Source organism: Hyperolius riggenbachi, chromosome 3, assembly GCF_040937935.1.
Source record: "Hyperolius riggenbachi isolate aHypRig1 chromosome 3, aHypRig1.pri, whole genome shotgun sequence".
NCBI lineage: Eukaryota > Metazoa > Chordata > Amphibia > Anura > Hyperoliidae > Hyperolius > Hyperolius riggenbachi.
This window is the reverse complement of record NC_090648.1, coordinates 431,365,171-431,380,687: the sequence shown is the minus strand read 5'-3', so window position 1 is coordinate 431,380,687 and position 15,517 is coordinate 431,365,171. Positions and strand designations below refer to the sequence as shown.

At 44.4% G+C, this 15,517-nt stretch overlaps 1 protein-coding gene across 1 annotated transcript in view; it reads left to right on the top strand.

The window, feature by feature from the left end:
* Positions 1-1,527: 1,527 nt before the first annotated feature.
* The window catches only part of MRPS35 (mitochondrial ribosomal protein S35), a 31,170-nt gene continuing 17,180 nt past the window's right edge, over positions 1,528-15,517 (top strand). The window contains exons 1-3 of the mRNA XM_068277644.1: positions 1,528-1,657; positions 4,742-4,794; positions 10,951-11,112. Of these exons, the coding sequence (XP_068133745.1) occupies positions 1,564-1,657; positions 4,742-4,794; positions 10,951-11,112 (309 nt within the window). The 5' untranslated portion in view covers positions 1,528-1,563. The remainder of the gene's footprint in view (positions 1,658-4,741; positions 4,795-10,950; positions 11,113-15,517) is intronic.

Below are 15,517 nucleotides of genomic sequence, written 5' to 3'. Positions count from 1 at the left end.
TCTCCTGAAACCGCTACCCTGTGGTTGATAGAAGTGTACATTTATAACCCGTATGCGTGAATCCGGCTCAGATAGTCAGATCTGGCCCAGATTCCTGCATACCGCAAAGGGTTAACAGAGCGTTCTCAAAGTATTTGCATAATTACAGTAGCGGGCTGTGTAACCCGCTTGGTGGCAGATCTTTGAATTGTATGTGTGTGGTGAATCCTTTGGTGTCCGAACACTCCCTCCATTAGTCAGTTCATCAAACTGCGAAGTCAGGTTTACACTTCGTATTGGGCACATGACAGTGTGAGAGGATTTCTGACTCGATTGACCCGCCCGCAGACCGGCCTTGCGGTCTGTGACACTTTAATCTGTCTAAAGAAAAACAGAACACAGAGCAGTGATTTTCTTCAGCAGCTGTATATGGAATAAAGAATTTTCATTGTGTGCATTCTAGCAATGATAGGTAGATTCGACAAAGAGACAGATCTGACTCTGATCGAATCTGTCCAGAGAGCTATCTGTTGGCTGCCAATTGGTGGCACCAATTTTCATCCAATCGTTATTGATTCAGATGGTTGTTCGGCTGCCAAGATGTTTGCATAGCTCCCAACTGTCCCTCTTTCGGAGGGACAGTCCCTCTTTGGGAGCCCTGTCCCTCTTTCCTCATTTGTCCCTCTTTCAGGACTTTGTCCCTCTTTCAGGACTTTGTCCCTCTTTCTATGTAAATTATTATTATTATTATTTAGTATTTATATAGCGCCGACATATTACGCAGCGCTGTACAGTGTATATATATATATCTTGTCACTAACTGTCCCTCAAAGGAGCTCACAATCTAATCCCTACCATTGCCATATGTCAATATTATGTAGTGTAAGTACTGTAGTCTAGGGCCAATTTTTTTTAGAGGGAGCCAATTAACTTATCTGTATGTTTTTGGAATGTGGGAGGAAACCGGAGTGCCCGGAGGAAACCCACGCAGACACGGAGAGAACATACAAACTCTTTGCAGATAGTGCCCTGGCTGGGATTCAAACCGGGGACCCAGCGCTGCAAGGCGAGTGAGCTAACCTCTACGCCACCGTGCTGCCCATAACTATATATATTTCTCTACTAAAATGTGTTTGACTCTAAACTTTATTCCCATCCTTAAATTAATATATTTATAATTTTAAAATGTTAAAATGAAGGAAAATTAACCAGGATAGAAAGGACCGGTGTGGTTTGAATGATAAAATAACATTTTTCTTATGAAATCTTTATGGTGTGCGTGACTACGACTAGGGGTGTGCCGGGGCGTGATCAGGGGTGTGGATTAAGTGTCCCTCTGTCTCATCTCAAAAAGTTGGAAGAGAGAACTGTGCAGCCGCAGCGTGAGAGGGAGCTATGACAGGAGGGAAGGAGCGCTACATGTGAGAAAGATCTGTGCAGCGTGACAGCGGATGGAGTAGCTGTGCCGAAATGACAGGAGGAGAAGGAGGGGCTGTGTGAATAGGCAGCAGGGGAGGGGGCGGTCGCTAATCTCGCACTCTCAGCTAGTTTGCCCTTACAGCGCTCTGTACTCTGCTAAGGAAGATGGCGACGTCCGTGCTGTGCAGGCTGAACATGACCCTGCCGTCCATGGGGATGGTGAGGTGCTGTAGCAATGGCCTGGCTAAGCCCCAACATAGTAAGGAAAACAGCTTCATGCCTTCCTGAGCGGTGTACTACATGTCCCAGCCTGCTTTCTGTCCGTGGGGTGACTACACGTCAGAACATGTCTGTGTAGAGTTTACATGGGCCAGCGTCCTACATGACTGCCTGTAGAAGGACCACATGTACCAGTGTGCGTCCCATATCCTTGTAGAGGAACTACATGGTTCAGCTTGCCTACTGTGGAAGAGATATACCTCTTGTGTGCCTGTAAACTGACTACATGTTCCAGCATGCCTTCTTTCTATTTGTGGGTGACTGTGTGTCCTAACATGCTCCTGCTTCTGTGTGAGGGACTGCATGTCTCAGATTGCTATATACCAGACTGTGTACAGACTTCACATCAATCATGGCTCTTATTGCCTGTAGAGCAGGGATGTCAAACTCAAATACAAACTGCGCCGAAATGGAGCTCTGGGACCAAGTCGGTTGCCAACCTCAATGCTTAGTGACCACCTCTCTCCTTTATAAAGTTCCCTGGTGTCTAATAGCCCCCCTCCATCCCATATAGAGTTCCCTGGTGTCTTAAGTGGCCCTCCCCCCTTATCTATACAATTCCCTGGTACCTAGTGCTTTCCCCATCCCCATATGGCTTCCCTGGTGATCTATGGCTTACCCTCCCAATATAGCTTCTCTGGTGGTCCTAAGTGGGCCAAACATAATGCAAAGTGGGGAAACTACCTGAGGGCCAAATCTGATGCCCACGGGCCAGAGTTTGACGTGTGCTGTAGAACAGCGCAACTTCCGGTATTCCTTGTGTAAGGAGGACTTAAAGTGTACCCGAGCCATAAGGTGGTTACATAATCAGATACTTACCTTAAAGGGACTCCGAGCAGTGCAGAAACTATGGAAAGATGCATATCATTTTAAAGCTCTCTTTTTCCTCTTTCCAATGATATATAAACCACCACCCTACGCCTTTTAGTTTTCGCTATTTTCGCGATTGAATTTGCCACAGCCGCGATTTCGATCGCAAAAATAGAGAAAACTAAAAGGCGTAGGGCAACGATTTAGGTGTCGTCAGAAAGAGGAGAAAGAGAGCTTTAAAATGATATCCATCTTTCCATAGTTATATTGTATTACACAGGGCGACTTTTTGTCAAAGTCAGCAGCTGCATTCAGCAGAATGGAGCTGCTGACACTGGAGAAAGTGTCGTCCTGTGTAATACAATATAACTATGGCTTGATGGATATCATTTTAAAGCTCTCTTTTTCCTCTTTCTGACGACACCTAAATCGTTGCCCTACACCTTTTAGTTTTCTCTATTTTCGCGATCGAAATCGCGGCCGCGGCAATTTCAATCGCGAAAATAGCGAAAACTAAAAGACGTAGGGTGGTGGTTTATATATCATTGGAAAGAGGAGAACGAGAGCTTTAAAATGATATGCATCTTTCCATAGTTTCTGCACTGCTCGGAGTCCCTTTAAGAGAGGGAAGCTTCAGGATCTTATTGAGACTCGCTACTCCCTTTCCCCCCTTCGCTGAGCGCAGCTCCTCTTCCTCCAGCGTGGCTGTGCAATAACCGAGCCAGCCCACGTGCACTAAGCTGTAGTGGCAGGCTATGTGCTACTGTGCATGCATGGGTGGGCTCGCGTAGGTACTGCACGGCCATGATGTGGAGGATGACTTCCTATCACCGAGGGAAGCCTCAATAGATCTTGAGGCTTCCCTCTCTTCAGGGTAAGTATCTGATTTTGAACCTGAACTTCGGCTCGGGTTCACGTTTAATATATCAGGAACAGTCTAGTTTAGGGGATTCAGTAGGAGACCTCATAGAAAACAGGTCTCCGATCACAGCACCCTCTACAGTGTACCCCAACCCTGTCCTCAAGGCCCACCAATAATACATGTTTTGTGGAAATCCCCTGAGGTAATCCGCTCTGCTGAGACACTAATTACATCACCTGTGCATTTTTGTGGTTTTCTGCAAAACGTACAGTTGGTGGGCATTGAGGACAGTGTTTGGGAACTATGCTGTACAGCACAAAACGCTGTGATGGGCCGAATAGTGTGGGCGTAGTTCACTACAACCTTACTGAAACCTAAACGTTTTCAAGGGTGCTGTCCACCCAATCACATTAGTGGAATTTCCTTATAAGGTTTCCTGTTGGGTCCCCTAAACTAGAGTAGCATCAAAATCCCACTGTGTTCTTAAGGGCCAGTTCTTACGCTGGCGGCTTGTTTTGCCATGGACAACCGGCGTTAGTCTACTTTAGACCTAGTAGGAAATCTCAGAAGGTGATGAACCGGCCCCCATGTTTACTATGGTTACGGTACTTACATTGAGAATGTTCAATAAATCTTAGTTTACCTGAGATGGGGTATATGCCAGTATCTATACTTACCTGGTGCTTCTTCCAGCCCCATGAGGTCCATGGGCTCTCTCCAGTGGCTTCATTCAGTAGCAATCCCCTCTGGTATTCTGGTCAGTCCTGCCCCTTCCGCGCATGTGTGGCTCGGTTGCCCATGCGCCCCAGCCATACCCCCATCCCTGGGAGCATTCTGCACCTACCCAGTACTACTGCGCAGGTGCAGAGCGAGACGGTGGATCTGTGCGTGGCAGAGCCAGGAATGCGTAAGAGAGCACAACCAGCTAGATACCGGAGGAGATTGCTACTGAACGGAGCCAATGGAGAGAGCGCCAAGAGATCTCATGGGACTGGAAGAAGCACCAGGTAAGTATAAATTAGATGTAATAGCGCAGTCACCGCCCTCCCTGCACCCTCTGTGATGTCTATGATAATACAACTTTTGTTGTAAGGTAAGGGGCGAGTGCTTCCCATCGGGGGCCTCCTCTAGCTATTCCATCTGCTTAATTAAAAGTTTTTGTGGTATTATACACATCGGTGCCCACCCTCTCTCTTTTTGCAAAAGTATAAATACTGACATATAGCCCGTTTTACGTTCGCTTTAACAATTTGGCCCGTGACTTAGACTAGGTTTTAGATTTTGGCCCCTTACGTGATTGAGTTTGACACCCCTGCTTTAGACAGTTCAGATGGTGTTTATTTTTTCTCTTGTTCTTGTTAATAACTACAGTTTCATGCTGTTTGTGTTCAGGTCGAGCTCGCAGAAGACAAGCATTTAACAAAAGAATAAATGAAAGCCCACTGGTAAGAGATGGTTACTTTTCCACCACCTGCTTACATTTCCCCCACCTTCTGGCGTGTAGCTCCGCCCTCCAGCACAAGAAGTCATTAATGCTTTTCTATTTGGAGATAGAAAAACGTCTATGACCTCTTGTGCTAGTCCAATGTAAATAGAGAAGAAAAACGGGACACCACTTTTTAATAACATTGCATCACACTGTCACAGTTGCAGTTTTAAAACCACACTATGTCTTTAAAGGATACCACAACCGAATGGTTGTGGTAAAATTGATTGCTGCACTGTGTAGGGGGTGATGAGTGCATACCTGCATTTCCTCCCGCCCCCTCCGTCTGCCGCCGTTCATGCTCTATACACTCCGGTGTGCGGCGACTTGCTTGACCTCTGCCCCGGACATACTGCGCCCTGTGTGCGCAGTATGTCCTTCCCCCTTCGCTTCTGGCCGGCGCATAGTGCCAGGCTCAGAAGCACGCTGTCCCCTTTTTGCTGCGTGTGCGCTCCATTACACCGAGCGTCACATGCTAATCATGTGACGCTCGGTGTAATGGAGCGCACACGCAGCAAAAAGGGGACAGCGTGCTTCTGAGCCTGGCACTATGCGCCGGCCAGAAGCGAAGGGGGAAGGACATACTGCGCACACAGGGCGCAGTATGTCCGGGGCAGAGGTCAAGCAAGTCGCCGCACACCGGAGTGTATAGAGCATGAACGGCGGCAGACGGAGGGGGCGGGAGGAAATGCAGGTATGCACTCATCACCCCCTACACAGTGCAGCAATCAATTTTACCACAACCATTCGGTTGTGGTATCCTTTAAGCTATAAAACAAAGCAGAAATAATGACCCTTTGAACTTTTCTGCAGTAAAACCTTATCTCAAGCTCTCTCAGTGTTTCTTGGCTGTTTAACCTCCCTGGCGGTTAATTTTTTTTTTCAAATGGGAAAAAATCCTTTTTTTAATTTTTTTTTGTTTTTGTTTCATGTAAAGCTACCAGAGTGGTAGCTACATCAAACACCACTAGAGGGCGCATGTGTCCCTCTAGTGCGATCGTCGCCGGCACTAATAGCAAACAGTGGAGCGCATATATAACGCGTTCCCGTTTGGCTTCTCCTGTCGCCATGGCAACGATCGGAATGACGTCATGGACGTCAGCCGACGTCCTGACGTCAGGCGCACCCGATCCAGCCCATAGCGCTGCCCGAAACCTATTGGTCCGGGCAGCGCAGGGCTCTGGCGGGGGGGGGGGACACCGTCTTTCGCCGCTGCGGGCGATCGCCGCAGAGCGGCGGCGATCAAGCTGTGCGCGCGGCTAGCAAAGTGCTGGCTGCGCGCACAGCACTTTGAATGGGGCGAATCGCCCCAATAGAGCCGGAGAAATCCTCCTGCGCGGCATAGCCCGAGCTCAGCTTGGGCTTACCGCCAGGGTGGTTAAGTGCTTCAGAAAACACTAACAGGACTGTATTCCTGTTCAGAGTTTAACTCTTCCTGTACTGGAAAACAATATGAGACTCTCCTTTCTTTGCTACTACTGTTCTATTTCTTAGCTTGACTACACATGCAATTTATTCTCATAAGTTTATTTTTGCTTTAAACAGAATTTTTCCATCTCAGTCTTCAGCCAGCTTACATTTTTCAAAGTTTGAACTGAGCTGACACATCACTTCATTGCTGCTTTGACAGTACTCTGCGTACCCTGTTTAGAGTACTGTTGCCATGAGACTGCCCAGAAACTCGCTTTGTTACTGGAGTAAATGACTTGCTCAGAGCAGCGGTCATCATTGCTCATCACAACTAGAGAGGAGGGTAAAGGAGATGCTAATGACACTGGCGTGCATGAAACTTCAATGCAAATGGTATTCAGCATGCAATAGTGACAAGCAGACACAGCTCCAAGTTGCATATAGTTTGCACTAAAGTGGGATAATAAAATGCTGACAACACATCAATAAAAATGTGTTTTCCTACTTTTTATTACCCATACAGTTATCATATTTGCTTTAGTGCACAAGTAATATTGCCTGTTTACAAATTACAAGTTCCCAAAGTACAATGTATCTTCTCTGAAAGCTGCCCACTGCATTTTACTGCATAGCTGCTGTATTTATGTCAGCAGGCTGCTGGCTGGATACTAATTGTAGCAAACAAAGTAATGTAAACAAAAGATAATGTTACCACCTCTTCAGATGCATCCAGAAGCTTAAAGAGAATCTGTATTGTTAAAATCGCACAAAAGTAAACATACCAGTGCGTTAGGGGACATCTCCTATTACCCTCTGTCACAATTTCGCCGCTCCCCGCCACATTAAAAGTGGTTAAAAACAGTTTTAAAAAGTTTGTTTATAAACAAACAAAATGGCCACCAAAACAGGAAGTAGGTTGATGTACAGTATGTCCACACATAGAAAATACATCCATACACAAGCAGGCTGTATACACCCTTCCTTTTGAATCTCAAGAGATCATTGTGTGTTTCTTCCCCCCTGCAGTTCTCATGCACTGAAGTTTCAGGCTGCTTGTTTTTCTCCTGCAAACAGCTTTGCCCTTGTCTGTAATTCTTCAGTATGTGAAAGCCCAGCCAGCTCAGAGGACGATTTATCCAGCTTGTAAAAGATAAGAGAGAAGCTGCTCTAATCTAAATAATACACAGGCAGTGTGCATAAAGGGGTCTGAAAGAGTGAGTTCATAGCAGAACCACAACACTGAAGAACTTGGCAGCCTTCCAGACACAGGCCGACAAGTCTGACAGGGGAAAGATACATTGATTTATTACAGAGACTGTGTTAGTAGAAAGTGCTGCAGTTAGCCAGAACACATTAGAATAGCTTTTGGAACTAGTAGGATGATAAAAAACAGGATGCAATTTTTGTTACGGAGTCTCTTTAAAGTGAACCAGAGATTAAGCACCCTCATATATTTTACCATATATATCCTTATATTCCGCTCGCTTCTTCTTTTGACCTGCCCACCGGTATCGCGGCGGGGTATCGGACACGTCTGAAATTATAAATCGAGCCATCAGCGGCTCGATTATGTAGGAATAACCGTACCGTGTATTCCCAGCATAAGAGAAAACACCTACCCTGCTCTCCGTTTCATTCTTTACTGCTCAGCCTGCTTGTTATCAGCCCTGGAATCATTATACAGTGGAGGAAATAATTATTTGACCCCCTCACTGATTTTGTAAGTTTGTCCAATGACAAAGAAATGAAAAGTCTCAGAACAGTATCATTTCAATGGTAGGTTTATTTTAACAGTGGCAGATAGCACATCAAAAGGAAAATCGAAAAAATAACCTTAAATAAAAGATAGCAACTGATTTGCATTTCATTGAGTGAAATAAGTTTTTGAACCCCTACCAACCACTAAGAGTTCTGGCTCCCACAGAGTGGTTAGACACTTCTACTCAATTAGTCACCCTCATTAAGGACACCTGTCTTAACTAGTCACCTGTATAAAAGACACCTGTCCACAGAATCAATCAATCAAGCAGACTCCAAACTCTCCAACATGGGAAAGACCAAAGAGCTGTCCAAGGATGTCAGAGACAAAATTGTAGACCTGCACAAGGCTGGAATGGGCTACAAAACCATTAGCAAGAAGCTGGGAGAGAAGGTGACAACTGTTGGTGCGATTGTTCGAAAATGGAAGGAGCACAAAATGACCATCAATCGACCTCGCTCTGGGGCTCCATGCAAGATCTCACCTCGTGGGGTGTGAATGGTTCTGAGAAAGGTGAAAAAGCATCCTAGAACTACACGGGAGGAGTTAGTGAATGACCTCAAATTAGCAGGGACCACAGTCACCAAGAAAACCATTGGAAACACATTACACCGCAATGGATTAAAATCCTACAGGGCTCGCAAGGTCCCCCTGCTCAAGAAGGCACATGTGCAGGCCCGTCAGAAGTTTGCCAATGAACACCTGAATGATTCTGTGAGTGACTGGGAGAAGGTGCTGTGGTCTGATGAGACCAAAATAGAGCTCTTTGGCATTAACTCAACTCGCTGTGTTTGGAGGAAGAAAAATGCTGCCTATGACCCCCAAAACACCGTCCCCACCGTCAAGCATGGGGGTGGAAACATTTTGCTTTGGAGGTGTTTTTCTGCTAAGGGCACAGGACAACTTAATCGCATTAACGGGAAAATGGACGGAGCCATGTATCGTGAAATCCTGAACGACAACCTCCTTCCCTCTGCCAGGAAACTGAAAATGGGTCGTGGATGGGTGTTCCAGCACGACAATGACCCAAAACATACAGCAAAGGCAACAAAGGAGTAGCTCAAGAAGAAGCACATTAAGTTCATGGAGTGGCCTAGTCAGTCTCCGGACCTTAATCCAATAGAAAACCTATGGAGGGAGCTCAAGCTCAGAGTTGCACAGAGACAGCCTCGAAACCTTAGGGATTTAAAGATGATCTGCAAAGAGGAGTGGACCAACATTCCTCCTAAACTGTGTGCAAACTTGGTCATCAATTACAAGAAACGTTTGACCTCTGTGCTTGCAAACAAGGGTTTTTTCACTAAGTATTAAGTCTTCTATTGTTAGAGGGTTCAAAAACGTATTTCACTCAATGAAATGCAAATCAGTTGCTATCTTTTATTTAAGGTTATTTTTTCGATTTTCCTTTTGATGTGCTATCTGCCACTGTTAAAATAAACCTACCATTGAAATGATACTGTTCTGAGACTTTTCATTTCTTTGTCATTGGACAAACTTACAAAATCAGTGAGGGGTCAAATAATTATTTCCTCCACTGTAATTGGAGTCATTATAGCAGAGCCAGAAGGGGAGCCGGCTTGGGCTTGAAAAGACAGCAGAGAAGACAGACTCCGCTATGATTCCTGAGCAAAGCCAGACTGATTGCTCAGTCGGGAATTTTATCAGGAATGATTAGAAGCAGGCTGAGCAGTAAAGAATTAAAGGGGCACTATGGCAAAACATTTTAAAATTTAAAATATGTGCAAACATATCCAAATAAGAAGTACGTTTTTTTTCCAGAGTAAAATAAGCTATAAATTACTTTTCTCCTGTGTTGCTGTCACTTTCAGTAGGTAGTAGAAATCTGACAGAAGTGACAGGTTTAGGGTAGTCCATCTTTTCATAGGGGATTCTCAGGAATTTATTTTCAAAAGCACTTAATAAATGGCAGTTGCTTTGTCCAACTGCCAAAAAACTGTGTAGCGAGCAGGGAAGCTGGCCAGCATCATTGTTTAAATCCTTTTTAGGGAATATCTTTATAATGAATTAAAGCCTTCTTGAGAATCCCCTATGAAGAGATGGACTAGTCCAAACCCTGTCACTTCTGTCAGATTTCTACTACCTACTGTAATTGACAGCAACATAGGAGAAAAGTAATTTATGGCTCATTTTACTCTGGAAAAGTGTACTTTTATTTGTCTGTTTGCACATATTTTAAATTTCCAATTTTTCGTCGTAGTGCCCCTTTAAATAAAGAGCAAGGTAGGTGTTTTCTCTGTTTTTCTACTTATATGTATGGTAAAATACATGAGGATGCTTCGTCTCTGGTTCTCTTTAAGTAGCTTTCCACTAAATAACAAAGTGCTGTGTTTAACTGTTTGAATTTTGTGGTAGTAGATTTTATGCTGTAGATAATCTTTCAGAACAAAGAGGAAATGCTGAATTTTGTAGCACTTTAAATCCGCATGGAAGTCAGAATTATTGACCTCTCATTGACATCTCTGATTTTAGCACCAGCACATAAGCCCGGCACACATGCTAGATTATCCCTGGCTGAGACAATCGTTTTGGGCCACTTCAGCTAAGTGTCTAGTTTGTGTACAGCTGCCCATTATGTTGTTTACTGATTCTCTGTGATAGGACACTAAACTACAAAGAAGGGCAGTGTGCTGTTTTGTCCATGCTTGGTCGCTGCCCATCATTGCTCTACCCCTTTCCATAGAACAGTATGTCCTACTCATCTATAGCTTAAAAGTGTCTGTTCAGCACTCATTGCGCAGAAATATCGCCCTGGTGAGCGTTAAGGTCAGCAGTAATTGAACGTATGTGTGGCTTAATCTATTGACTGGCAGCAAACTATGACACTCAACTTTCTCGATTCATCACACTGCTGCTTGTTTTTTTTAAATTTTTTTGTAATTACCTTTGCATTTAAATATAATACATTCTTATGTTTGATACCTCCAGACTCCTCGAACAGAAAAGATGCTTCCTGACCAAGATTGGTCCAGTGTGTACCCCGCTGCGGCTTCCTTCAAGCCCTCTGCTGTGCCGCTTCCTATAAGAATGGGTTATCCTTTGAGGAGAAGCGTGCCTCCTGATAAGTATGGTAACCTGGAACTGCTAAAGGTAAAGTGTGTTTCTGTTCGCTTGTCAAATGAAGCTGACCTATCTTGCTGTAATGCTGCAGCCTGAAATTTAGGGCTCTTTCATACGGACAGCTGAGGGTGGTGAATTCACTGCCTGCTAGCTGCTCTCTTGCATGACGGCGCTGACTGATGACAGGGCTGACTGATTTGACAGGTGGGGGGGCGACTGAAGTCACAAATGGCGTGGGGACACGTAGCAACTGTTCAAAAGACGAAACTGCATTGAGCGCCGATTGGCCAGGGTTTAACCACTTGAGGACCGCAGTGTTAAACCCCCCCTAAAGACCAGGCCATTTTTCTGTTAATAGGCCACTGCAGCTTCAAGGCCTCGCTGCAGGGCTGCACAACTCAGCACACAAGTGATTTCCCCCCCCCCCCCCTTTTCTCCCCACCAACAGAGCTCTCTGTTGGTGAGGTCTGATTGCTCCCCCAGTGTTTATATTTTTATAAATATTTATGTTTATTTTTGTAATAAGGTTTACAATCCCCCCCCAACCAGCCAATCACAGCGATCGGTGTCACACTGCTGTCCCCAGTACAGCGCTGCCTTAGATCGCAGCGCTGTACAGCCCAATTAGACGGCGGTTTCGTGGGAGACTGAAGGCGGAGCTCCGCCTTCCGAACAGAGTGCTAGTCCCATAGAAGGCCGCTGTCCTGGGGATGCCGCCGCATTCACGCCAATTGGCGTGGAGCGGTCAGCTAGTAGTTAAATACCCTGGCCTTTGCGCCAATGCCGTAGTTATGCCCCCTGCCGCAGCTATAATAAACTTTGAGAAGTGTGCACGCTTTTCCTAGAGCGCAGAGCTGCAAGTGGGGAACGTCATCCTTGCCGTTCACGGAGGTCTCCCGGGACAGTGTTCAGAGAGGCCTGCGCTAGCCCCTGGGACTGACGAGTATAACGGGTATATTCGCGTGGCTAACATTTCTGTAGTTCAAAATGCAAACATGTTATTGACAAAAGTCCTGGTTACTTTAGCAGTGAAGTGATAGGAGTCCAGCAGGCTGGAGTCTCTAAATTGAAGATGATTATTGTTAATAAAGCATCATGACGTCAGTTCCACAATTCAAGCCCCCTCTCAATGCGTTTTCATGAACGTGTATTAGAAACATCTCTTGTTCACTCTGCTTGGGGTTTCTTTTCTGCACAAGCACTTTCATGTCTTGTATGATGATGTGGCCTGGTTTATGGGCATCATTGCTTACCATAATTAGCTGGAATTCAATGCCTTCAGCATGCTGCTGTACCTTTTATATGGAACCTGAGGCAAGATTCATATGGAGGCCAACATATACAGGTATTTCCTTTTAAACAATACCAGTTGCCTGGCAGTCCTGCTGATCTTCCTGGCTGCAGTAGTACCTGAATCACACACCTGAAACCAGCATGCAGCTAACCTAGTCAGACTTTTACTCAGAACACCTGATCTGCTGCATGCTTGCTTAGTCTATGGCTAAAAGTATTAGAGGCAGAGGATCAGCAGGACAGCCAGGCAATCTGCATTTTTTTTTAAAGAGAAATAAATGTCAGCCTACATATTCTTCTCACCTCCTTTTAACATCTAGACTGTTAAAATCGGAAAATTGCTGTCATATGCAAAAACATTGTATTTTTAGAAGCAGGTTGGTAATGGCAGCTTATAGAAACTTTGTTAAGGTCCATTTTATTTGGTAGCTGATTAATTAGGCTGACACCCCCTACGCATTGGTGTCACTAATGCGACTCCCCAGTTAAAAAAAACAACAAAAAACCTCACTGTTTGCTATGGGCAAAAAGCATTCATATTTTCTACACATGAGGTCGTAGGTAAGGGATGGTACACATGAGCCGCCAGTATTTACTCCCAACTCTCAAACAATCCAATCAAAATGTTCCATTAAAGTGGACCTAGACTCTTGCACGGGACAGAAAGAAAACCTAGAGAAATGCGCCCTGTATGTATTTAGAGAGTTTAGCCTGTCCACTGTAATTTGATCTCTCAGCTGTCAGCTCAGGCATCTCCTCTGCCACTGCAGAGTAGCTAATTTGTCAACACAGGAAGTTAACCGTATGACTGCTTCCATGAAAGCAGGATGTAGACTGCAGATTTATTGCAGGATTTGTATCAGCTGTAACAGAGAAACTTTAGTCATTATGCTGTTGCGTATCTTTTAAACAGAGAGGAAGTTCTGAGTTCAGGTCTGCTTTATCCGAAATTGAATGCTCCCGCAGACTGATCAGAAATGCCCAATAAACAATTGTTTTCATTGCTTGCTAAGCGATCAGAAATCTTGATCAATCTAATGGTGCCCATACATGGTACAATTTTTTTTTCATCCAATCTTACCATTTCTATGTAGTGTAAGGGTAAATTAAGTGAATATACTGAAAGGATAATTTAGGCAGTTCCCTTATATTACATAGAAATGGTAAGACTGGATGAACATTTTTTTTTAACATGTATGGGCACCGTTACACGCAGGGCTGTGGAGTCGGTCCAAAAATCCTCCGACTCCTCAGTTTAGGATTCCACCAACTCAGACTCCTCGACTCCGACTCCTCTAATTTGTATATTACAATTTTGTTGATTGAAAGTATGTAACGTGAAATTCGTCTCTTAACTGCCAACGCTTAGGAATTTTACAAGACAACTGAAGTGAGAAGAATATGTAGACTACTATATTTATTCCCTTTAGACTAAAACTAGTCCATGGTAAGAGTACTTGTAAAAGGTACAAACCGGAACAAAGAACATCTATCAGGCCCTAGGCAATGTAACTGTGGGTACATGTAAGAGTGATGTGCAGGTACTCTGCAGGGGAATGAGGAGATTCTTCCTCTATTACACGTTCTTCATGCACAATCTGAACCAGGTTTATGGGTGATAGACAACACCTCTGTGTTCAATGTGCACATTCTCAGTGGATTCCCTGCAGCTCTGTGGGGAGTGCATATGTAGAGTATAGCACTACTGTGTAACAAAGTAAACCTGAGACAGATGAAATGAAAGTTTTATACATACCTGGGGCTTCCTCCAGCCCCCTTCAGGCTAATCAGTCCCTCGCTGTCCTCCTCCGCCACCTGGATCTTCTGCTATAAGTCCAGGTACTTGAGCCAGTCTGGTGTAGTGGGCATGCACACACTCCGCCGCCAGGAGCATACTACACCTGCGCAGCACTATTGTGCAGGTGCAGAACGCTCCTGGCTTTGGAAACGGCACGTAGCCAGACTGCTCTGACTGGCTGAATTACCTGGACTCATAGCAGAAGATCCAGGTGGCGGAGGAGGACAGCGAGGGACCGAATGGCCTAAAGGGGGCTGGAGGAAGCCCCAGGTATGTATAAAGCTTTTCTTTTAATTTGCCTCAGGTACCCTTTAATTCATAGTCACCAAACCAAATTTTAACAACATATCAAATTATTTGATTTCATGAGCAAAGAGATATACATTTGCATAAACCAGCATCAGGGCCCTTTTCCACTAGAGCGATTGTGATTGCTGAATCGCAAAATCGCAAATCGCTAGTTATTTTTAAATCGCTAGAGTTGTTACTTTATCATAGAAATCACGAGAAGTATTTTTCACTACAGTGATTCGATTTGGAAATCGCAAATCGCAATCGCTTGCTGGAGCAATTTTTACAATGATAATGCAATGCAAATGAAAATCACAAATCGCAATCACATAACAGAATTAATGAAAAATCGCAATCGCTGGCGTTTGTGATTTGTGATTGCGATTGCTAGTGGAAAAGGGCCCTCAATGCAGAATTATTTCCATCTCATTGACCATCTCTATTAGTGACACGGCTACACATCAGGCTTTATACTTACAGCATGATGTTATTTCGTATATATAAGAGATTCCTGTGTACACATCATATATACTGTACAGTCACAATCAGATATGTATATCTGACTTTAAAAATACGGGACTGCTTTATTGAAGCAGCACAAGTAACTAATTTTGATTGGTTTATTTCATTTTTGTGGACTGAACACAGCTATTACTGTATATATACTTTGTTTTTAATGACTATTATCTGAGAAATAGAACATTTTATCATATTTTTTATTTTAATTAGTTACAAATTAGGAGTCGGTGCATTTTTTCCCGACTCCAGGCACCCAAAATTACTCCGACTCCACGACTCCGACTCCACAGCCCTGGTTACATGTATTGTAGCATATACTTGCATGGGTCAAATGGATGCTTGAAAAAGCCATTGTACATGCGTATATAATGTTTTAAACAATAACTGATCACATCATCAATCGGAATGATCACAGAAAGAGTTGCCTGTGTTCTCCTAGGTTTTCTTTCTCACTAGAAGAACTATAATAGGCTTGTGGAAGACCAGTGCCCATTAATCCTGTCCCCAGTATCACATGACTAGAGATGACGATTG